The following is a 24,352-nucleotide window of genomic DNA, read 5'->3' as shown; positions in this document are numbered from 1 at the left end:
GTGAGTGAGTGGTGAGTGAGTGGTGAGTGAGTGGTGAGTGAGTGAGTGAGTGGTGAGCGACTGAGTGGTGAGTGAGTGGTGAGTGAGTGGTGAGTGAGTGGTGAGTGAGTGGTGAGTGAGTGAGTGAGTGGTGAGTGAGTGAGTGGTGAGTGAGTGGTGAGTGAGTGGTGACTGAGTGAGTGAGTGGTGAGTGAGTGGTGAGTGAGTGAGTGGTGAGTGAGTGGTGAGTGAGTGGTGAGTGGTGTGAGTGAGTGAGGAGTGGTGAGTGAGTGGTGGTGAGTGAGCGGTGAGTGAGTGAGTGAGTGGTGAGTGAGTGAGTGGTGAGTGAGTGGTGAGTGAGTGGTGAGTGAGTGGTGAGTGAGTGAGTGACTGACTGAGTGACTGAGTGAGTGAGTGGTTAGTGAGCGGTGTGAGTGAGCTAGTGGTGTGAGTGAGTGGTGAGTGAGTGAGTGAGTGACTGAGTGAGTGAGTGAGGAGTGAGTGAGTGGTGAGCGACTGAGTGGTGAGTGAGTGGTGAGTGAGTGGTGAGTGAGTGGTGAGTGAGTGAGTGAGTGGTGAGCGACTGAGTGGTGAGTGAGTGGTGAGTGAGTGGTGAGTGAGTGGTGAGTGAGTGAGTGAGTGGTGAGTGAGTGAGTGGTGAGTGAGTGGTGAGTGAGTGGTGACTGAGTGAGTGAGTGGTGAGTGAGTGGTGAGTGAGTGAGTGGTGAGTGAGTGGTGAGTGAGTGGTGAGTGGTGTGAGTGAGTGAGGAGTGGTGAGTGAGTGGTGGTGAGTGAGTGGTGAGTGAGTGAGTGAGTGGTGAGTGAGTGAGTGGTGAGTGAGTGGTGAGTGAGTGGTGAGTGAGTGACTGACTGAGTGACTGAGTGAGTGAGTGGTTAGTGAGCGGTGTGAGTGAGCTAGTGGTGTGAGTGAGTGGTGAGTGAGTGAGTGAGTGACTGAGTGAGTGAGTGAGGAGTGAGTGAGGAGTGGTGAGTGAGTGGTGAGTGAGTGGTGAGTGAGTGGTGAGTAAGTGGTGAGTACTCTGTGTGTCTCCAGGTGTGCCAAGCCAAGCGAGCCGTGTCTGGGTGGAGGTGGTGGTGACTGAGTGAGTGAGTGGTGAGTGAGTGGTGAGTGAGTGCTGAGTGAGTGAGTGAGTGGTGAGTGAGTGGTGAGTGAGTGGTGAGTGAGTGAGTGAGTGGTGAGTGAGTGAGTGGTGAGTGAGTGGTGAGTGAGTGGTGAGTGAGTGAGTGGTGAGTGAGTGGTGAGTGAGTGAGTGAGTGGTGAGTGAGTGGTGAGTGAGTGGTGAGTGAGTGGTGAGTGAGTGAGTGAGTGGTGAGTGAGTGGTGAGTGAGTGAGTGAGTGAGTGGTGAGTGAGTGGTGAGTGAGTGAGTGAGTGGTGAGTGAGTGGTGAGTGAGTGGTGAGTGAGTGGTGAGTGAGTGGTGACTGAGTGAGTGAGTGAGTGGTGAGTGAGTGGTGAGTGAGTGGTGAGTGAGTGAGTGAGTGGTGAGTGAGTGGTGAGTGAGTGGTGAGTGAGTGAGTGGTGAGTGAGTGGTGAGTGAGTGAGTGGTGAGTGAGTGGTGAGTGAGTGGTGAGTGAGTGGTGAGTGAGTGGTGAGTGAGTGGTGAGTGAGTGAGTGAGTGGTGAGCGACTGAGTGGTGAGTGAGTGGTGAGTGAGTGGTGAGTGAGTGGTGAGTGAGTGGTGAGTGAGTGAGTGAGTGAGTGGTGAGTGAGTGAGTGGTGAGTGAGTGGTGAGTGAGTGGTGACTGAGTGAGTGAGTGGTGAGTGAGTGGTGAGTGAGTGAGTGGTGAGTGAGTGGTGAGTGAGTGGTGACTGAGTGAGTGAGTGGTGAGTGAGTGGTGAGTGAGTGAGTGAATGAGTGAGTGGTGAGTGAGTGGTGAGTGAGTGAGTGAGTGGTGAGCGACTGAGTGGTGAGTGAGTGGTGAGTGAGTGGTGAGTGAGTGGTGAGTGAGTGAGTGAGTGGTGAGTGAGTGAGTGGTGAGTGAGTGGTGAGTGAGTGGTGACTGAGTGAGTGAGTGGTGAGTGAGTGGTGAGTGAGTGAGTGGTGAGTGAGTGGTGAGTGAGTGGTGAGTGGTGTGAGTGAGTGAGGAGTGGTGAGTGAGTGGTGGTGAGTGAGTGGTGAGTGAGTGAGTGAGTGGTGAGTGAGTGAGTGGTGAGTGAGTGGTGAGTGAGTGGTGAGTGAGTGACTGACTGAGTGACTGAGTGAGTGAGTGGTTAGTGAGCGGTGTGAGTGAGCTAGTGGTGTGAGTGAGTGGTGAGTGAGTGACTGAGTGAGTGAGTGAGGAGTGAGTGAGGAGTGGTGAGTGAGTGGTGAGTGAGTGGTGAGTGAGTGGTGAGTAAGTGGTGAGTACTCTGTGTGTCTCCAGGTGTGCCAAGCCAAGCGAGCCGTGTCTGGGTGGAGGTGGTGGTGACTGAGTGAGTGAGTGGTGAGTGAGTGGTGAGTGAGTGCTGAGTGAGTGAGTGAGTGGTGAGTGAGTGGTGAGTGAGTGGTGAGTGAGTGAGTGAGTGGTGAGTGAGTGAGTGGTGAGTGAGTGGTGAGTGAGTGGTGAGTGAGTGAGTGGTGAGTGAGTGGTGAGTGAGTGAGTGAGTGGTGAGTGAGTGGTGAGTGAGTGGTGAGTGAGTGAGTGGTGAGTGAGTGGTGAGTGAGTGGTGAGTGAGTGAGTGGTGAGTGAGTGGTGAGTGAGTGGTGAGTGAGTGAGTGAGTGGTGAGCGACTGAGTGGTGAGTGAGTGGTGAGTGAGTGGTGAGTGAGTGGTGAGTGAGTGGTGAGTGAGTGGTGAGTGGTGAGTGAGTGAGTGGTGAGTGAGTGGTGAGTGAGTGGTGACTGAGTGAGTGAGTGGTGAGTGAGTGGTGAGTGAGTGAGTGGTGAGTGAGTGGTGAGTGAGTGGTGACTGAGTGAGTGAGTGGTGAGTGAGTGGTGAGTGAGTGAGTGAGTGAATGAGTGAGTGGTGAGTGAGTGAGTGGTGAGTGAGTGGTGAGTGGTGTGAGTGAGTGAGGAGTGGTGAGTGAGTGGTGGTGAGTGAGTGGTGAGTGAGTGAGTGTGTGGTGAGTGAGTGAGTGGTGAGTGAGTGGTGAGTGAGTGGTGGTGAGTGAGTGGTGACTGAGTGAGTGAGTGGTGAGTGAGTGGTGAGTGAGTGAGTGAATGAGTGAGTGGTGAGTGAGTGAGTGGTGAGTGAGTGGTGAGTGGTGTGAGTGAGTGAGGAGTGGTGAGTGAGTGGTGGTGAGTGAGTGGTGACTGAGTGAGTGAGTGGTGAGTGAGTGGTGAGTGAGTGAGTGAATGAGTGAGTGGGTGACTGAGTGAGTGGTGAGTGAGTGGTGAGTGGTGTGAGTGAGTGAGGAGTGGTGAGTGAGTGGTGGTGAGTGAGTGGTGAGTGAGTGAGTGTGTGGTGAGTGATTGAGTGGTGAGTGAGTGGTGAGTGAGTGAGTGAGTGAGTGAGTGAGTGACTGAGTGAGTGAGTGAGGAGTGAGTGAGGAGTGGTGATTGAGTGGTGAGTGAGTGGTGAGTGAGTGGTGAGTGAGTGAGTGAGTGACTGAGTGAGTGAGTGAGGAGTGAGTGAGGAGTGGTGAGTGAGTGGTGAGTGAGTGGTGAGTGAGTGGTGAGTAAGTGGTGAGTACTCTGTGTGTCTCCAGGTGTGCCAAGCCAAGCGAGCCGTGTCTGGGTGGAGGTGGTGGTGACTGAGTGAGTGAGTGAGTGGTGAGTGAGTGGTGAGTGAGTGCTGAGTGAGTGAGTGAGTGGTGAGTGAGTGGTGAGTGAGTGGTGAGTGAGTGAGTGAGTGGTGAGTGAGTGAGTGGTGAGTGAGTGGTGAGTGAGTGGTGAGTGAGTGAGTGGTGAGTGAGTGGTGAGTGAGTGAGTGAGTGGTGAGTGAGTGGTGAGTGAGTGGTGAGTGAGTGAGTGGTGAGTGAGTGGTGAGTGAGTGGTGAGTGAGTGAGTGGTGAGTGAGTGGTGAGTGAGTGGTGAGTGAGTGAGTGAGTGGTGAGCGACTGAGTGGTGAGTGAGTGGTGAGTGAGTGGTGAGTGAGTGGTGAGTGAGTGGTGAGTGAGTGGTGAGTGAGTGGTGAGTGGTGAGTGAGTGAGTGGTGAGTGAGTGGTGAGTGAGTGGTGACTGAGTGAGTGAGTGGTGAGTGAGTGGTGAGTGAGTGAGTGGTGAGTGAGTGGTGAGTGAGTGGTGACTGAGTGAGTGAGTGGTGAGTGAGTGGTGAGTGAGTGAGTGGTGAGTGAGTGGTGAGTGGTGTGAGTGAGTGAGGAGTGGTGAGTGAGTGGTGGTGAGTGAGTGGTGAGTGAGTGAGTGTGTGGTGAGTGAGTGAGTGGTGAGTGAGTGGTGAGTGAGTGGTGAGTGAGTGAGTGTGTGGTGAGTGAGTGAGTGGTGAGTGAGTGGTGAGTGAGTGGTGAGTGAGTGACTGACTGAGTGACTGAGTGAGTGAGTGGTTAGTGAGCGGTGTGAGTGAGCTAGTGGTGTGAGTGAGTGGTGAGTGAGTGAGTGACTGAGTGAGTGAGTGAGGAGTGAGTGAGGAGTGGTGAGTGAGTGGTGAGTGAGTGGTGAGTGAGTGGTGAGTAAGTGGTGAGTACTCTGTGTGTCTCCAGGTGTGCCAAGCCAAGCGAGCCGTGTCTGGGTGGAGGTGGTGGTGACTGAGTGAGTGAGTGAGTGGTGAGTGAGTGGTGAGTGAGTGCTGAGTGAGTGAGTGAGTGGTGAGTGAGTGGTGAGTGAGTGGTGAGTGAGTGAGTGAGTGGTGAGTGAGTGAGTGGTGAGTGAGTGGTGAGTGAGTGGTGAGTGAGTGAGTGGTGAGTGAGTGGTGAGTGAGTGAGTGAGTGGTGAGTGAGTGGTGAGTGAGTGGTGAGTGAGTGAGTGGTGAGTGAGTGGTGAGTGAGTGGTGAGTGAGTGAGTGGTGAGTGAGTGGTGAGTGAGTGGTGAGTGAGTGAGTGAGTGGTGAGCGACTGAGTGGTGAGTGAGTGGTGAGTGAGTGGTGAGTGAGTGGTGAGTGAGTGGTGAGTGAGTGGTGAGTGGTGAGTGAGTGAGTGGTGAGTGAGTGGTGAGTGAGTGGTGACTGAGTGAGTGAGTGGTGAGTGAGTGGTGAGTGAGTGAGTGGTGAGTGAGTGGTGAGTGAGTGGTGACTGAGTGAGTGAGTGGTGAGTGAGTGGTGAGTGAGTGAGTGGTGAGTGAGTGGTGAGTGGTGTGAGTGAGTGAGGAGTGGTGAGTGAGTGGTGGTGAGTGAGTGGTGAGTGAGTGAGTGTGTGGTGAGTGAGTGAGTGGTGAGTGAGTGGTGAGTGAGTGGTGAGTGAGTGACTGACTGAGTGACTGAGTGAGTGAGTGGTTAGTGAGCGGTGTGAGTGAGCTAGTGGTGTGAGTGAGTGGTGAGTGAGTGAGTGAGTGACTGAGTGAGTGAGTGAGGAGTGAGTGAGGAGTGGTGAGTGAGTGGTGAGTGAGTGGTGAGTGAGTGGTGAGTAAGTGGTGAGTACTCTGTGTGTCTCCAGGTGTGCCAAGCCAAGCGAGCCGTGTCTGGGTGGAGGTGGTGGTGACTGAGTGAGTGAGTGAGTGGTGAGTGAGTGGTGAGTGAGTGCTGAGTGAGTGAGTGACTGACTGACTGAGTGGTGAGTGCTGTGTCTCTCTCCAGGTGTGCCCAGCCAAGCGAGCCGTGTCTGGGTGGAGGTGGTGGTGACGGACATCAACGACAACGCCCCCCTGCCCGAGCCCACGGCCGCTCACTCGTGCGACATCGTTGCCGAGGGACAGGTGAGCGACGCTCACAACAACGAGCGGAGCGCCGGGTGGCTAAAGCGCAGCGAGTTGACACAGTAGGGGGCACAGGTGGTGCATCAGCCAGTCGTCATCTCGGTCAGTCGACCCGTGGCACCTGCTGGGTCTGCCCCGTGACCTCCTTCCTGCCAGCGGGCGTTCGACATTTCACGTGGCCTCAAGGTGCACCTAGCCTGGCACAAGTGTCGTGGTGACGTCACCACCACTTAGTGGCGGTTGTTGTTGTTGTGCAGGGGTGGGGGGCAGTGGTGGTGTAGCAGTGAGCGCTGCGCTATGAGCCCGGCATTCACGGTTTGATTACTGAAGCCGGTCATGGGCCACCCCTAGGTCGACTCAGCCTCAAATGAGTACCTGGTGTAGCGGTGTGCAAACATCGCCACTGGGGGAGACAAAGGCGGCCGGGCGTGGTGGTGGCCACCCACCCCCTCGTGTGCCGTGCCGGCCTTCATAGGTGCTGCTACTCGCTAACAGCACTTGCCCCAACAGTCTGTTGGGGCTACACGGGGGACATTTGTGTCTGTCCACGTGTGTGTGGGTGGGTGCACGTGTGTGTGTGTACACGTGTGTGTGTGTGTACACGTGTGTGTGTGGGTACACGTGTGTGTGTGTGTGTGCCGCATGTCTACATGAAGCTTCAGGTCTTCTCAGCCACAGTCATGCCCTCCCTTCCCTACGCTTGGGAAATCTGGACCCCCCCCTAATGGAGCATCTTCGCCAGTTAGAAACATTTAGGCCGGCCTGCCTATGATACATCGTGGGTTTAACCTGCAGGCTGGATTGTGTGAGGAGCTCACAAATCCTTGAAAAATTTGGGCAAAGTCCCATCGGTGAGCTCCTCCGGCAGGCAAGGCTGCGTTGGCTGGGTCATGTAGCCCGCATGCCCAGCCACCGCATGCCTAGACAGCTTTTGTTCGGCCGGATCGAGGGGGCTAAACGGGCGCGGCACGGGCTAGAGAAGAGATGGAGTGATGTGGTACAGGAGGACGTGGAGCTGAGTGGACTTCAACATAGATTCGAAGCTTCCGTGACTGCAAGGAATCATCTTCTTGGTTCTTTCGGTAAAGTCACGTAGAAGGGAAATAATAAAATAATAAAAATAAAACATCATAAAATACAATTCTCACGACGTTTCGGCCACAACGCAAGCAGCCGTCCTCAGGTGAAAAACGGGTCTGTCGGAAAGAGACGCTTCAGACGCTGTCTTTCCGACAGACCTGTTCTTCACCTGAGGACGGCTGCTTGCGTTGTGGCCGAAACGTCGTGAGAATTGTATTTTATGATGTTTTATTTTTATTATTTTATTATTTCCCTTCTACGTGACTTTACCGAAAGAACCAAGAAGATGAATGCCTGCTGCAGTCACGAAAGCTTCGAATCGAAATGCAAGGAATTACTCTTTGGTTATTTCGGTAATAGAATATAACATCAAAGACTAACGTAATTCGACCTTTCGATCGCAACACAAGCAACCGCCATCAGGTAAGAACGTATGAGAAGAAAACAACCACGGTCAACTTAGCAACACAGCACCGAGAGCCGGACAACGCAACAGCCAACACCGCACGTGGGCTGAACAATGCTCCTAGAAAAACTGACAAACACAAAGTGGTGATGGTGGTGGTGAGTGTGGTGGTGAGTGTAGTGGTGAGTGTAGTGGTGAGTGTAGTGGTGAGTGTAGTGGTGAGTGTAGTGGTGAGTGTAGTGGTGAGCTGGTGGTGAGGGTGGTGGTGAGGGTGGTGGTGAGGGTGGTGGTGAGTGTAGTGGTGAGTGTGGTGGTGAGTGTAGTGGTGAGTGTGGTGGTGAGCTGGTGGTGAGGGTGGTGGTGAGGGTGGTGGTGAGTGTAGTGGTGAGTGTGGTGGTGAGTGTAGTGGTGAGTGTAGTGGTGAGCTGGTGGTGAGGGTGGTGGTGAGGGTGGTGGTGAGGGTGGTGGTGAGTGTAGTGGTGAGTGTAGTGGTGAGTGTAGTGGTGAGTGTAGTGGTGAGTGTAGTGGTGAGCTGGTGGTGAGGGTGGTGGTGAGGGTGGTGGTGAGGGTGGTGGTGAGTGTAGTGGTGATTGTAGTGGTGAGTGTGGTGGTGAGTCTAGTGGTGAGTGTAGTGGTGAGTGTAGTGGTGAGTGTAGTGGTGAGTGTAGTGGTGAGCTGGTGGTGAGGGTGGTGGTGAGGGTGGTGGTGAGGGTGGTGGTGAGTGTAGTGGTGATTGTAGTGGTGAGTGTGGTGGTGAGTCTAGTGGTGAGTGTAGTGGTGAGTGTAGTGGTGAGTGTAGTGGTGAGTGTAGTGGTGAGCTGGTGGTGAGGGTGGTGGTGAGGGTGGTGGTGAGGGTGGTGGTGAGTGTAGTGGTGAGTGTAGTGGTGAGTGTGGTGGTGAGTCTAGTGGTGAGTGTAGTGGTGAGTGTAGTGGTGAGTGTAGTGGTGAGTGTAGTGGTGAGCAGGTGGTGAGGGTGGTGGTGAGGGTGGTGGTGAGGGTGGTGGTGAGTGTAGTGGTGAGTGTAGTGGTGAGTGTAGTGGTGAGCTGGTGGTGAGTGTGGTGGTGAGTGTAGTGGTGAGTGTAGTGGTGAGTGTGGTGGTGAGTGTGGTGGTGAGTGTAGTGGTGAGTGTAGTGGTGAGTGTAGTGGTGAGTGTAGTGGTGAGCTGGTGGTGAGGGTGGTGGTGAGGGTGGTGGTGAGTGTAGTGGTGAGTGTAGTGGTGAGTGTAGTGGTGGTGGTGGTGGTGAGTGTAGTGGTGATGGTGGTGGTGAGTGTAGTGGTGGTGAGTGTGGTGAGGGTGGTGATGGTGGTGAGTGTAGTGGTGAGTGTAGTGGTGAGTGTGGTGGTGAGTGTGGTGGTGAGTGTGGTGGTGAGTGTAGTGGTGAGTGTGGTGGTGAGTGTAGTGGTGAGTGTAGTGGTGAGTGCAGTGGTGAGTGTAGTGGTGAGTGTAGTGGTGAGCTGGTGGTGAGTGTGGTGGTGAGTGTAGTGGTGAGCTGGTGGTGAGGGTGGTGGTGAGTGTAGTGGTGAGTGTGGTGGTGAGTGTAGTGGTGAGTGTGGTGGTGAGTGTAGTGGTGAGTGTAGTGGTGAGTGTGGTGGTGAGGGTGGTGGTGAGTGTAGTGGTGAGTGTAGTGGTGAGTGTGGTGGTGAGTGTAGTGGTGAGTGTGGTGGTGAGTGTAGTGGTGAGTGTAGTGGTGAGTGCAGTGGTGAGTGTAGTGGTGAGTGTAGTGGTGAGCTGGTGGTGAGTGTGGTGGTGAGTGTAGTGGTGAGCTGGTGGTGAGGGTGGTGGTGAGTGTGGTGGTGAGTGTAGTGGTGAGTGTAGTGGTGAGTGTAGTGGTGAGTGTAGTGGTGAGTGTAGTGGTGAGCTGGTGGTGAGTGTGGTGGTGAGTGTAGTGGTGAGTGTAGTGGTGAGTGTAGTGGTGAGTGTAGTGGTGAGTGCAGTGGTGAGTGCAGTGGTGAGTGTGGTGGTGAGTGTAGTGGTGAGTGCAGTGGTGAGTGTAGTGGTGAGTGTGGTGGTGAGTGTGGTGGTGAGTGTAGTGGTGAGTGTAGTGGTGAGTGTGGTGGTGAGTGTGGTGGTGAGTGTAGTGGTGAGTGTGGTGGTGAGTGTAGTGGTGAGTGTAGTGGTGAGTGCAGTGGTGAGTGTAGTGGTGAGTGTGGTGGTGAGTGTAGTGGTGAGTGCAGTGGTGAGTGTAGTGGTGAGTGTAGTGGTGAGTGTAGTGGTGAGTGCAGTGGTGAGTGCAGTGGTGAGTGTAGTGGTGAGTGTAGTGGTGAGTGTGGTGGTGAGTGTAGTGGTGAGTGTGGTGGTGAGTGTAGTGGTGAGTGTGGTGGTGAGTGTAGTGGTGAGTGCAGTGGTGAGTGTAGTGGTGAGTGTAGTGGTGAGTGTGGTGGTGAGTGTGGTGGTGAGTGTAGTGGTGAGTGTGATGGTGATGGTGGTGGTGAGTGTAGTGGTGATGGTGAGTGTAGTGGTGAGTGTAGTGGTGAGTGTAGTGGTGAGCTAGTGGTGAGTGTAGTGGTGAGTGTGGTGGTGAGTGTAGTGGTGAGTGCAGTGGTGAGTGTGGTGGTGGTGAGTGTAGTGGTGAGTGTGGTGGTGAGTGTAGTGGTGAGTTGGTGAGGGTGGTGAGTGTAGTGGTGAGCTGGTGAGTGTAGTGGTGAGCGTGGTGGTGAGGGTGGTGGTGAGTGTAGTTGTGAGTGTGGTGAGTGTAGTAGTGGTGAGTGTGGTGAGTGTAGTAGTGGTGAGTGTGGTGAGTGTAGTGGTGAGCGTGGTGGTGAGGGTGGTGGTGAGTGTGGTGAGTGTAGTGGTGAGTGTGGTGAGTGTAGTGGTGAGGGTGGTGAGGGTGGTGAGCTCACCCTCCTCTGCTCTGCAGGTTCTCGCCGTCCTGGGAGCCGTGGACCTTGACGAGGCCCCCAACACGAGGCCGTTCAACTTCTCCAGCAGAGACGCGCACCCCAACGTGACGCTGAGGGACAACGGAGGCACGGAGACACACACATAGACACAGGGAGACACGTGGGGAGACACAGAGAGACACACAGGGAGACACGCAAGGAGACACAGGGAGACACAGGGAGACACAGAGAGACACCGGGAGACACGGGGAGACACAGAGAGACAGGGAGACACGTGGGGAGACACGCGCCCATTCAACTTCACGGAGACACACGCAGAGACACAGAGAGACACGGGGAGACACAGGGAGACACGGGGAGACACAGGGAGACACGGGGAGACACAGGGAGACACGGGGAGACACAGGGAGACACGGGGAGACACAGAGAGACACACACAGAGACACAGGGAGACACACGGGGAGACACGTGGGGAGACACAGAGAGAGACACGGGGAGACACGGGGAGACACGGGGAGACACGGGGAGACAATGAGACACAGGGAGACACGGGGAGACAGGGAGACACGGGGAGACACAGGGAGACACGGGGAGACAGGGAGACACAGGGAGACACAGAGAGACACGTGGGGAGACACTCGCCCATTCAACTTCTCCAGCAGAGACGCGCACCCCAACGTGACGCTGAGGGACAACGGAGGCACGGAGACACACACAGAGACACAGGGAGACACGGGGAGACAGGGAGACACAGGGAGACACAGGGAGACACGGGGAGACACACAGAGAGAGACACAGGGAGACACGGGGAGACACGAGGAGACAGGGAGACACAGGGAGACACGGGGAGACACAGGGAGACACAGGGAGACACAGTGAGACACCGGGAGACACAGGGAGACACAGAGACATAGGGAGACATTGGGAGAGAGACACAGGGAGACACGTGGGGACACGTGGAGAGACAGGGAGACACAGAGAGAGACACACACAGGGAGACACGTGGGGAGACACAGGGAGACACAGAAAGACACACAGGGAGACGCAGGGAGACACGCGGGGAGACACGGGGAGACACGTGGGGACACACAGAGAGAGACACACACAGGGAGACACGTGGGGACACGTGGGGACACAGGGAGATACACAGGGAGACACCGGGAGACACACGGGGAGACACGTGGGGAGACACAGGGAGACATGTGGGGAGACACGTAGGGACACAGGGAGACACAGGGAGACACGTGGGGAGACACGTGGGGAGACACGTAGGGACACAGGGAGACACCGGGAGACACATGGGGAGACAGAGAGAGACACACACAGGTAGACACGTGGGGACACACAGGGAGACACAGGGAGACACGTGGAGACACGTGGGGACACACACAGGGAGACACGTGGAGACACGGGGAGACACGTGGGAACACAGGGACACACAGGGAGACAGGGAGACACGTGGGGAGACACGGGGAGACACGTGGGGAGACACCGGGAGACACAGGAAGACACACAAGGAGACACAGGGAGACACGGAGACACAGGGAGACACAGGGAGACACGGGGAGACACGTGGGGACACGCAGGGAAACACGTGGAGACACGTGGGGAGACAGGGAGACACAGGTAGACACAGGGGTGGGGACATCTTGCCGAGTCTCACTGCGTCTTCTCTTCCCCCCCCCCGTGTCCCCTCCCCGTCTCCCCTCCCCTCCCCCCCCGCCTCCCCCCCCCCCGTGTAGACGGCACAGCGAGCGTGTTGTCCCGAGTCTCGGGCCGCCTGCACGAGTCTCCGCTCTCGCTGCTCGTGCTCGTCACCGACTCGGGCTCGCCGCGGCTCACGGGCTCCGCACGCCTCCTGCTGCACTCGTGCCCCTGCAGCAGCAGCGGCAGTAGCAGCAGCGGCAGCAGGAGCAGCAGCAGTAGCAGCAGCGGCAGCAGGAGCAGCAGCAGGAGCAGCAGCGGCGAGCCTCACCAGTGTCCCCTGGCGGGCTCGGGGGGCCCGGGGGGACGCGCCGGGGCCTCACGGCGCGCGGGTCTCAGCCCGCAGGCGATCGCAGCCCTCGTGGGCAGCGTGCTGATGCTCACTGGTGCGGAGACACCGGGGGGGGGACACGGGGGGGGGGGGGGACACGGGGGGGGGGACACGGGGGGACACGGGGATATTGGGGAGACAGGGAGACACCGGGGATGATGGGAGACACGGGGGGACACGGGGACATTGGGGAGACAGGGAGACACGGGGAGAAGCAGCGACACACACACAGGGGATCTGTGGACACGGCAACCCACACGGAGATTCAAGTGCAGAGAGACACAGGGAGATAGACATTCACACATGAGGGTGCTAAGACTCATTCACCGTGGAACACAATCCTTACGGAGATGCTGCCTCGTGTAGAAGGCAATCGAGGGGCTGTACGGGAACTCCGCTTGCAAACATTCGACTTACGAACTTTCAGAGGTTCGAACAAACCTGGTCCCGTATGTCCAGTTGCCTGCTCGGACCGAGAGTCGTAAGTTCAACCACCGTGGCGGTGGTGGCATCTACATCTGCAGAACGTGAAGAACCAGTGGCATCTACATCTGCAGAACGTGAAGAACCAGTGGCATCTACATCTACAGAACATGAAGAACCAGTGGCATCTACATCTACAGAACGTGAAGAACCAGTGGCATCTACATCTGCAGAACCTGAAGAACCAGTGGCATCTACATCTGCAGAACGTGAAGAACCAGTGGCATCTACATCTGCAGAACGTGAAGAACCAGTGGCATCTACATCTGCAGAACGTAAAGAACCAGTGGCATCTACATCTGCAGAACGTGAAGAACCAGTGGCATCTACATCTGCAGAACGTGAAGAACCAGTGGCATCTACATCTGCACAAGGTGAAGAACCAGTGGCATCTACATCTGTAGAACGTGAAGAACCAGTGGCATCTACATCTACAGAACGTGAAGAACCAGTGGCATCTACATCTACAGAACGTGAAGAACCAGTGGCATCTACATCTGCAGAACGTGAAGAACCAGTGGCATCTACATCTGCAGAACGTGAAGAACCAGTGGCATCTACATCTGCAGAACGTGAAGAACCAGTGGCATCTACATCTGCAGAACGTGAAGAACCAGTGGCATCTACATCTGCACAAGGTTAAGAACCAGTGGCATCTACATCTGCAGAACGTGAAGAACCAGTGGCATCTACATCTGCAGAACGTGAAGAACCAGTGGCATCTACATCTGCAGAACGTGAAGAACCAGTGGCATCTACATCTACAGAACATGAAGAACCTGTGGCATCTACATCTGCACAAGGTGAAGAACCAGTGGCATCTACATCTACAGAACATGAAGAACCAGTGGCATCTACATCTGCACAAGGTTAAGAACCAGTGGCATCTACATCTACAGAACGTGAAGAACCAGTGGCATCTACATCTGCACAAGGTTAAGAACCAGTGGCATCTACATCTGCACAAGGTTAAGAACCAGTGGCATCTACATCTACAGAACGTGAAGAACCAGTGGCATCTACATCTGCAGAACGTGAAGAACCAGTGGCATCTACATCTGCAGAACATGAAGAACCAGTGGCATCTACATCTGCAGAACGTGAAGAATCAGTGGCATCTACATCTGCAGAACGTGAAGAACCAGCGGCATCTACATCTGTAGAACGTGAAGAACCAGTGGCATCTACATCTGCAGAACGTGAAGAACCAGTGGCATCTACATCTGCAGAACGTGAAGAACCAGTGGCATCTACATCTGCAGAACGTGAAGAACCAGTGGCATCTACATCTGCAGAACGTGAAGAACCAGTGGCATCTACATCTGCAGAACGTGAAGAACCAGCTGCATCTACATCTGCAGAACGTGAAGAACCAGTGGCATCTACATCTGCAGAACGTGAAGAACCAGTGGCATCTACATCTGCAGAACGTGAAGAACCAGTGGCATCTACATCTGCAGAACGTGAAGAACCAGTGGCATCTACATCTGCAGAACGTGAAGAACCAGTGGCATCTACATCTGCAGAACGTGAAGAACCAGTGGCATCTACATCTGCACAAGGTGAAGAACCAGTGGCATCTACATCTACAGAACATGAAGAACCTGTGGCATCTACATCTGCACAAGGTTAAGAACCAGTGGCATCTACATCTGCAGAACGTGAAGAACCAGTGGTATCTGCATCTGCAGAACGTGAAGAACCAGTGGCATCTACATCTGCAGAACGTGAAGAACCAGTGGCATCTACATCTGCAGAACGTGAAGAACCAGCGGCATCTACATCTGCAGAACGTGATAGAAAATTAATAGATTATGACGTTTCGATCGCAACACAAGCGACCTGAAGACGGTCGCTTGTGTTGCGATCGAAACGTCGTGATCTATTAATTTTCTACCTACTGTACGTGACTTTACCGACAGAACCAAAGAGTATGGATCCCTGCAGTCACGAAAGCCTCAACTCAATCATAGAAGTGTCAAGGTGACAGGAGGCACGCTGATGATTGTACCGAGTCGTGGACCAGTAGAGATTGTAGCATTTTATCAAATCCTTTAAACCCATTTTGGTTCGAACGCACAACACCGTCGGAGCCTTCTCACCAATGTTCACACACACGGAGCGAAAACGACGAGGCGACATCCACACCGCTTGCTGTGTGACGTCGTCGTTGGGTCGCGCGCAGTGACGCGTGAAATCCAAGCGACAGCCGTCACCACCACGGTGCCGGATCGTAGGCCATTCTTGCTGCCGGGGTAGAGGGGGGGGGCACAGACGTTGCCTCATCTTGTTGAGGCCGCTGGTTCCCGAGGCCTCTCCCTGTTGGGCGCCGGCCGCAGGGGTTCCGCCGTCTCCCGATCCCTCGCTCGTGTGTGAACAGCTGCTGCCGCCGCTGGGCTCATCGCTCGCGGGAGAAGGGCTGCCGCCCGCCGGCTCTCCTCCCTGGGTCGCTCCACCGCGAGTCCGCGAGTCCGCGAGTCCTGCTTGTGGGGCATGGCTCGTTGCCGGCTCCCGGTCGCCTGAGAGCACCCTATTGCCTCTCCGCCAATCAAACGCGACGCCTTCCCTCACACAACCCTGCGCAGCAATCACACGCTCTGAACGGGAGGTCAGGGGTCGGAGGGAAAATGACGTTGCTCGCGTCCGCGTCGCCGATTGGGGGTTTTCGTTACGGGTGGTTTTTAAAGGGCTGTAGGACGGGCATTCGCAAGGGAAGTTAGTCCGTACGCGGTGCGGGGGTTCGCAGCGGCAAGATGATGCGTACACCCGTGGAGCACCGACCACACACGCTGTGAGCGTACACACACACAGCGCCACGCGCTTTCACACGCTCGTCGAAACCACACGAGGCTGTGATTAGTTATTAATGATTTATTACTGGCCGACTGTGAGCTACTGTTGAGTCAGTAGGAATCGGCGAGGCAGGCTTACACTATTTCCCGATGGTCTGTACCCTGTTCGGTTGTGACTTAAACTTCTTTGGCTATTGCGCTCAACACCGTCTCTCTCTCTCTCTCCCTTTCTCACGGTTCGCCACTCCTGGGCGCCTGTCCTCGCAGCACTTCGACTCGTCCCGCGGACGTTCGATTAGCTGCCCTGAAGAGACGACCGCCCCGGTAGCTGACTCGAGAAGCAAGAGACCGTTTACCTTTCTGCGTCCCCCTTTTATTCGTTACCCACATCAAAGCAAAGCCGTCGTTGATCCGAGGGCCTTCTCGGCCAATCGGATTGCTCGTCTTGCGCCGCAGCACTCGGCGCTCTCATCGCCGCCCACATCCCGGTTTCCATATCAAAGGGACCGCCGCTGGCTGCTGCGCCGACGGCCGTGCACAAGCACATTCACCCTGCCAATCAGACGCCCACCCTGGCTTCCTGCCGTTCGTTGTTGCTGCGCCTCCCTACCTGCCTGCCGATCCGTGTGTGGGGTTGTGCCTTAACCGTGGTGGCCATGTAACCTCAACCCAAGTCACAGCGCCGCGGTGCGAGTTAGCATCGGGGGAGATCGCCCAATTCCCTGGCCGCAGGAAACCGTGAAGATTATCCCTATGAGAGGGCTTCAGGGTGAAAACCTGTCGACCATGTGACCTCCCCTCGGAGCTCTATGGGGGGAGGGGGAAATGTGGGGGGTGGTGAGGGGGAAGCAGTGTCGGCCCCGTCGTTTGGTGGTGGCGAGGTCGCAGATGGGGCGCCCCCAGAGTGGCTTCGCGGCGGCGGCATCACAATCTCTTACGCCGGCCGCAGACGTCGCTAACCTACCTCCCTCTCCTCCCTCCCTCTCCTCCCTCCCCTCCCTCCCTCCCTCTCCTCCCCCGCCGGTGCCCGCAGCCCTGGCGCTGCTGCTGCTGGCGCTGCGTCGCCGCTGCGCCAGGACGCTGCGCACCGACTGCACGGATGGCGCGAGCGACGGGGGCGACGACCTCGTGCGCGACAACGTCATCAGCTACGACGACGAGGGCGGCGGCGAGGAGGACACGCGAGCCTTCGACGTGACCGCCCTCGCCGCCCCTCGCCACCATCGCCCCCCTCGTCCGTCGTCGTCGCCGTCGTCGCCGCCGTCGTCGGCACGGCGGAGCCCGCGGGCGGGGAGGCCGCGCGGCGGCGCCGGCGTGTCGGCGTTTGTCGCCGAGCGGCTGTGCCGGGCGGACGGGGACGAGGCGGCGCCGCCGTACGACTCGGTGCAGGTGTACGGCGACGAGGGCGGGGACTCCGTGGCCGGCTCGCTCAGCTCCCTCGGCTCGGCTCGTGGCGACGGCGATGATGATGACGACGCCGCGGGCCGCTATGACTACCTGGACGAGTGGGGGCCCCGCTTTGAGAAGCTGGCGCAGATGTATTCGCGTGGCAGCGATGAGGAGGATGATGATGGTGGTGGTGGTGGAGGTCTGCATTATTAGTCTGCTTTTTATTTGTTGCCAACTTGGGGGGGGAGGAGGGGAGGGTTTCCTTTTGTAATATCGCGAACAATATTATTGGTAATAAAGTGGGTTTTGTTTTTTCTACTTGGGCTAGATCGCGCAAGTATTAATGTGTCGTCAAACACGCCACTGCCAGTCGACATGGCCAACGAGTAAGGGTTTGTCACGTATACAAGAAACTTAGATGCTACGTAGGTAAAAAATAAAATTAAAAGTTAATAAAAGTAACTTTTATTAACTTTAATTTTATTTTTACCTACGTGACTTTACCGAAAAAACCTAAGAGTATGAATCCTTGCAGTCACGAAAGCTTCAAATATAGAACTTAGATGCTAGTTGAGCACACCGGTGGCGTTGGAGAGTAAACTCAAGACATCTCCTCTCCAACACGTGCTGCTACTCGTAACTAATTTGTTTGGTAGTTTCCTGCCACGAGTAGAGGACCATCCACCCCTCATCGTGGCAGGAGCCAGAGCCGGTCCATCGGACCTCCTGAATGCCGCAGAGATCCATGCGGTAATGGTCCAGCTCCCGACAGAGGAGTAGCAGCCTCTCCTCCGCAGTGAGCGTTCGATCATCCCACTGTTGAACTCGTAACTAATTTGTTTGGTAGTCTCCTGCCCCGAGTAAAGGACCGTCCACCCCTCATAGTGGCAGGATCCAGAGCCGGTCCACCAGACCTGAATGCCGCAGAGATCCAGGTGGTACCGGTCCAGCTCCCGACAGAGGAGTGGCAGCCTCTCCTCCGCAGTGAGCGTTCGAACATCCCACTGCTGAACACGTAACTAATTTGTTTGGCAGTCTCCTGCCCCGAGTAGAGGACCGTCCACCCCTCATGGTGGCAGGAGCCAGAGCCGGTCCACCGGACCTCCTGAATGCCGCAGAGATCCAGGTGGTACCGGTCCAGCTCCCGACAGAGGAGTGGCAGCCTCTCCTCCGCAGTGAGCGTTCGAACATCCCACTGCTGAACACGTAACTAATTTGTTTGGCAGTCTCCTGCCCCGAGTAGAGGACCGTCCACCCCTCATGGTGGCAGGAGCCAGAGCCGGTCCACCGGACCTCCTGAATGCCGCAGAGATCCAGGTGGTACCGGTCCAGCTCCCGACAGAGGAGTGGCAGCCTCTCCTCCGCAGTGAGCGTTCGAACATCCCACTGCTGAACACGTAACTAATTTGTTTGGCAGTCTCCTGCCCCGAGTAGAGGACCGTCCACCCCTCATGGTGGCAGGAGCCAGAGCCGGTCCACCGGACCTCCTGAATTCCGCAGAGATCCAGGCGGTACCAGTCCAGCTCCCGACAGAGGAGTGGCAGCCTCTCCTCCGCAGTGAGCGTTCGAACATCCCACTGCTAAACTCGTAACTAATTTGTTTGGCAGTTTCCTGCCCCAAGTAGAGGACCGTCCACCCCTCATGGTGGCAGGAGCCAGAGCCGGTCCACCAGACCTCCTGAATGCCACAGAGATCCAGGTGGTACCGGTCCAGCTCCCGACAGAGGAGTGGCAGCCTCTCCTCCGCAGTCAGCGTTCGAACATCCCACTGCTGAACTATTAACTAATTTGTTTGGTAGTTTCCTGCCCCGAGTAGAGGACCATCCACCCCTCATGGTGGCAGGAGCCAGAGCCAGTTCACCAGACCTTCTGAATGCCGCAGAGATCCAGGCGGTACCGGTCCAGCTCCCGACAGAGGAGTGGCAACCTCTCCTCCGCAGTGAGCGTTGGAACATCTCATTGCTGAACACGTAACTAATTGGGCGCCTCTTGTTTTAAGTGACAAACTTCATTAATTAGCCGTGTCTGGTTGTGATGGCGGGTTTAACGACACATTTATATATTAGCCCTACTACGTCTTTAACTCTTTTTTATTTAGATATGTTCCGTAATTAGATTTTGTATTGCAATTATTTGTAGCGTTTGCAGTGGAACCTAATTTGCCACGTTTTCCTTCACGCGTCTCATTCAACTCTCACCTTCACTCAACTCATTCACCTCTCACCTTCACGCAACTCATTCACCTCTCACAACACCACCAACACCACCACGTGACGCTCCCATTCAATACCTGGCACGCGGTGCACTCGTGAGCGACCGGGGTGATACAACCTCCCCATGCATCTCTCTTGGCTTACGAGCAACCAACCATTACGACGGCTCGTAATGGTTTCGTGGCAAGGTCGTGGTGGTGGTGGCAGTGGCGCAAGTGAAGTGGTAAAACTTGTGCCTCACAGCACGAAGCACCAGCGCGTTTCATTCCCAACAGAGGTTCTATGTTTATCTCCCCCCACCCCCCTCCCCCCCACACGTCACATTCTTGGGGTGAACCCCGATCTGTTTCCAGAGACCCGAAAGCCAATCACACTCTGTGGGCCCCTTCGAACTAAACCGGAAGTATTGCATCTAACACCTTAACGTCAAAGCGACGGCCCCCCAAAACGAGGGGCCCGGGGCTGCTCGCCCCAATTCGGCCTTTACCCCCTAGGGACGCCTCCTGTTGAGTGGGTGGGTGGGTGGAGAGTTCTGAACAATGACACGGCCACCCGTTCACTCCGCCATGAGCTGCTGGGACTTGTTTGTGCACGCAACGCCGCGATCGCCGCTGTGCGTGTCGTCAAATCGTCTTCCTACGTCTTGGCGAACACTTTCGTGGCCCCACGAGGAATCATTTATTGTCTCTCCCGGAAGGTGCGCTTATCGTGGGGACATCTTTTTCTTTTTTTACAGAAGCAGCGTGATTCGATTTTTTTTCCCATTCAATTAATCCTCGTTGATTTTTTCTTTTTCTGCTCTTTTTTTCGCGTCAAAATTTCCAGTACAAATAACGTGACGTCGATGCCAAACACGAGAGATGCAATATTCACGTCTCGAATGGACAATCAGATGTCACTGAAAGGACATTGGGGGAAGACGGCGACTTCAGTTACGTGAGTCATTTAAACTACTGGATCCAGTTGGCAGGCAAACGTCATGGATAGAGCAAAATGGAAGGCCATGAATTGGTCTTTGATAAACGGGTATTTCTTCTTCTTGGTTCTTTCGGTAAAGTCACGTAGAAGGGAAATAATAAAATAATAAAAATAAAACATAATAAAATAATTCTCACGACGTTTCGGCCACAACGCAAGCAGCCGTCCTCAGGTGAAGAACAGGTCTGTCGGGAAGACAGCGTCTAAATGAAACACCACCACGCTTGGAGCGTCTATTTAAGCTGCTGGGTTGGAGGGGGGGGAAAGTGCACATTGACAAAATAATTTGCATATCAAGAGGAATTTAGCATATTTATGGAAAATGCATAAATGCGACTAGTACTACTTGTGAAATGCGTAGGAGGTGGGCGGGGGGTTTTCAAAGTCATATTATGCACGTGCATTATGCAGGATTAGCAGCATCAAAGGGAGGGGATAGGGGTAGCATTAATAAAGGGAAGGAATGTTAATAGTATGTAGCTGCAGTAACTAAACAACCACGTAAAAAGCTAAAGTATAAACTACATAGTATCATCAGTATGCTAAACATACTCTCAATAAGCTGAGCTACTAACAGTAATACATTACAATTCTAGGTCGCAAAAAATAAAATATGTTTCCAGCTAAACTTTTTAAACTTTTTCCTTACATCACACGGGTCTATCCCGTACTATTTTATTAATGATCAGAACCTCCAGATCATGTGCTGTAGATTTGCCGCCCAGCTCATCTTGCATCAGCTCTTCGCACCTTGACGGATCGTTCACCATCGCACAAAATATCTCGAGAAAGCAAAAAAAAAAATTCGATCCGTTACTGCTGATGGCGTTCCCTCCCTCCCCCCACACCCACCCACCCCCCGACTCCGTGTTGTCTGGCACCGGTTCTTGACCATACATCACCACCCGCTGCTGCTCGGTGCGGGTTTTGATGACGGGGGGTGACCGGGTTCGATGACAAGTTCCGATTCCAAGGGAAATCTCGCGTCGGGGTCGCGAACATCACGGCGCGTTTGGACCGAGACCTCGCCACGTGCTCCGGTGTGATTCTCACTCGTGCGAGGATGTGGTGGGGCGGGGGGGTCTGTGTGAAGATCCGTGGAAATGCGAGGGTCCCCTCGTCGTGTTGCAGTATTTGCTGATGTTTCTCGATGTATGTTATTTTTTATGAGAATTGTTTTTTTACCCTTCTATCTGGCAACAAAACTGACACCTTTTTTTAACAAGGAGTCATGTTTGCATTGACCACAATACTTGCAGTCGTAATGCAAACAAAAACATAACTCTGATAATGTGCACTGTTCTTGATGTTGATTGGTGCATTGTCTTTGAGTTGTGCGCCTTTTGGCGTCATCTGGTCCAACACCATGTGAGACTAGGCTCTAAGGAAAGCTGTCTCGGGTGTGGACCAATCAACTTCAAGGACAGTGCATATCATTATCAGAGTTGTGTTTTTTGTTTGCATTATGACTGCAGGTATTGTGGTCTATGCAAACATGACTCCTTGTAAAAAAAGGTGTCAGTTTTGTTGCCAGATAGAAGGGTAAACAACCAATTATCATATCTGTTACTGGCAAATGAGGTTCCAATGATGTTATTTTTAGTTTTTTTACTCAAACTGTTCGCAAATGGATTTTTTTCCTACCTTCATGAAGTCTTTATTTGTAACAAGGGTTTACCGGTAGATGTTAGAAAATATTACTCGGATTATTTTATTATAATAATAATAGGGTTTTTACCGCTTTCGTAACTGCAGGGATTCATCTTCTTGGTTCTTTCGGTAAAGTCACGTAGAAGGGAAGTAATAAAATAATAAAAATAAAACATAAGAAAATAATTCTCACGACGTTTCGGCCACAACGCAAGCAGCCGTCCTCAGGTGAAGAATTCATTCATTCTACGTGACTTTACCGAAAGAACCAAGAAGAGGGTTTTTACCCTTTTATCTGGCACAAAACTGATACCTTTATACAAGGGATCATGTTTGCATTAACCACAATACCTGCGGTCAAAATGCAAACAAAAAACAGCACTCTGATAATGTATGGATTGTCCTTGAAATTGATTGGTCCACACCAGAGACAGCTTTGTTATAGCCCAGTCTCATATGGTATTCGACCAGACGACGCCAAAAGGCACAAAAGTGCGCCTATAAAGGTGTCAGTTTTGTGGCAGATAAAAGGGTAAAAAAACCTATTATTATATTTTGCTACTGACAAAGGAGGTCTCATGATGATATTATGATTTTGTCATATTCACTCAGCGTTACGGCTTGTTTTGTTTTACATTCTCTTTGGGGTTGTGGCATCTGTGTGCCGACTGGCTACATCTTTCTCCTGCGAACGTGTTCCACCACTGCAAAGGGCTCACGCGCCTTATCAACCCTCGCGGTGTCAATACAGAAAACTTTTAATAAAGTTGGATGCTGTATACAGCGGGGACTCCTCTGCTTACGAACGCCCGAATTGCGAACTTTGCAACTTTCAGAGATACGAACAAAGCTGGTCCATATGGATTTGACGTTTTCGTGACTGCAAGGATTCGGTAAAGTCACGTAGGTAAAACATGTAAATAAATTAAATCACGACGTTTCGGGCGCAACACAAGCGTCCTTCTTCAGGTGAAGACTAGTGACTTCTTGTCTCGTCTGTTAAAAACTCTAACAGATAGGTGAACATCCTCCCCGTAGAGGGCATTCATTCTAGATTTGAAATTGACACAACTTAAGCGTTTGTGCTTTCGCTAAGTTTCCCCCTACCTGAAGAAGGATGCTCGTGTTGCGCCCGAAACGTCGTGATTTAATTTATTTTAACTTTTATACCTACGTGACTTTACCGAAAAAAAACTAAAGAGTACTGCGGCCTCCAATTCCAAGGCATCGACCACATTGTAATCACCTGCTGTCTTCACTCCTTTAATGGAGGAACGGATGAGATCGACTCTGTGTCTGGACAGACAATTGATTGAATAACACGTCTAAAAACACATTCCTCCTGCGGAGGGAGCTGGTAGGAACGTTGGGTTGCTCGGTCAATGGCCTGCAGGGTCAACGGCGGCGTGGTGGATTCCGCAAATATGGCCGACTGTGAGGGCGGGCACAAGCCGGCGTGAGTAGGTGAAACGTTGAGTTTTATAAGGGCACCACGGGGTGACCAGCCCCACCCTCCCCACCCAGCCCCACCCTCCCACCCAGCCCCTCCCCACCCTCCCCACGCAGCCCCTCCCTCCCGAACCCAGTCCCTCCCTGCACGACGGACACAATAATCCCCTGTGGGCTGGTGTAACCAGGAGGTTCCTACCAGTAAAAACTCTCCACTCTCTCCCATTACTTGGCGAGCCGTACACACACACATAACAGAGGCGGGAGCGGGCGAGACAAGGCAGCGGGTTTGATATAATATAATTCTCCTCGTCAGCAATTATACAAAGTGTGGAACGTGGTGGACAAGTCACAGACACAGGGACACGAGTAAAAACCCAGCCAGGGAGAGCAGTCCGCCCTGCCGCATCAACGACAATGACAGACATACTTATTGCTACAAATGTGCCCTCCGAATACTCCTCAAAACCCCCCCTCCACCCCACCCACCTACCTACCCCCCCACCCGCACCCCCCCCCCACACCCCGGGCTCAATAAACGGTTGCACAAATTTTGCATAAATTAACGTAACGGACAAGAATACTTTTATAATGAACCTTGGGTTGTCGTCCTGTTTGTTTTCTTATCTCATTCCTGGTGGTGGTGGCCGGATGGGTGGCTGGGTTCGTGGGTGGATGGGTGGGATGGGTGGTTGGCTTCGTGTGTGGATGGGTGGGATGGGTGGTTGGGTTCGTGGGTGGATGGGTGGGATGGGTGGTTGGGTTCGTGGGTGGATGGGTGGGATGGGTGGTTGGCTTCGTGGGTGGATGGGTGGGATGGGTGGTTGGGTTCGTGGGTGGATGGGTGGGATGGGTGGTTGGGTTCGTGGGTGGATGGGTGGGATGTGTGGTTGGGTTCGAGGGCACCATGCCCTTCAGGTTAATTCTGGCGAGTGGTCACTCGTGGCCTGCGTGCCGACTGGGACAATGACCGCCACCTCTCCCCCTCTCATCTCTCCACCTCCAAGCGGGGCCCGCTCCTAGCATGAGACTCCATCGGCAGGCTCCTCCAGCCATCTCCCCCTCCACTCAAGACTCCTCATGGGTTCACATTACAACCGCTGAGTCACCCATCCACCTACCCCTGCAACCATCCACCTATACATCCCCACCCATCCACCTACCCAGCCCCCCCCAACCCATCCACCTACCCAGCCCCCCCTCCACCCATCCACCTACCCATCCATCCACCCACCGACCCACTTACCCACCCACTTACCCATCCACCCACCTACCCACCCATCCACCCACCTACCTACTTACCCACCTAATT

General features: G+C 54.2%; 1 protein-coding gene across 1 annotated transcript in view; it reads left to right on the top strand.

Annotated features, from left to right (window-relative positions):
• LOC144952865 (cadherin-7-like) overlaps nt 1-22,374 on the top strand; it is an 84,448-nt gene extending 62,074 nt beyond the window's left edge. Inside the window, exons 10-13 of the mRNA XM_078883336.1 lie at nt 5,605-5,723; nt 10,069-10,177; nt 11,794-12,141; nt 16,395-22,374. Coding sequence (XP_078739462.1) covers nt 5,605-5,723; nt 10,069-10,177; nt 11,794-12,141; nt 16,395-16,963 — 1,145 coding nt within the window. The 3' untranslated portion in view covers nt 16,964-22,374. The remainder of the gene's footprint in view (nt 1-5,604; nt 5,724-10,068; nt 10,178-11,793; nt 12,142-16,394) is intronic.
• Nucleotides 22,375-24,352: the final 1,978 nt, after the last annotated feature.

This window comes from Lampetra fluviatilis, chromosome 70 (assembly GCF_964198595.1).
Source record: "Lampetra fluviatilis chromosome 70, kcLamFluv1.1, whole genome shotgun sequence".
Taxonomy (NCBI): Eukaryota; Metazoa; Chordata; class Hyperoartia; order Petromyzontiformes; family Petromyzontidae; genus Lampetra; species Lampetra fluviatilis.
Note: the sequence above shows the minus strand (reverse complement) of the source record. Positions and strands in the feature narration are given on the sequence as shown.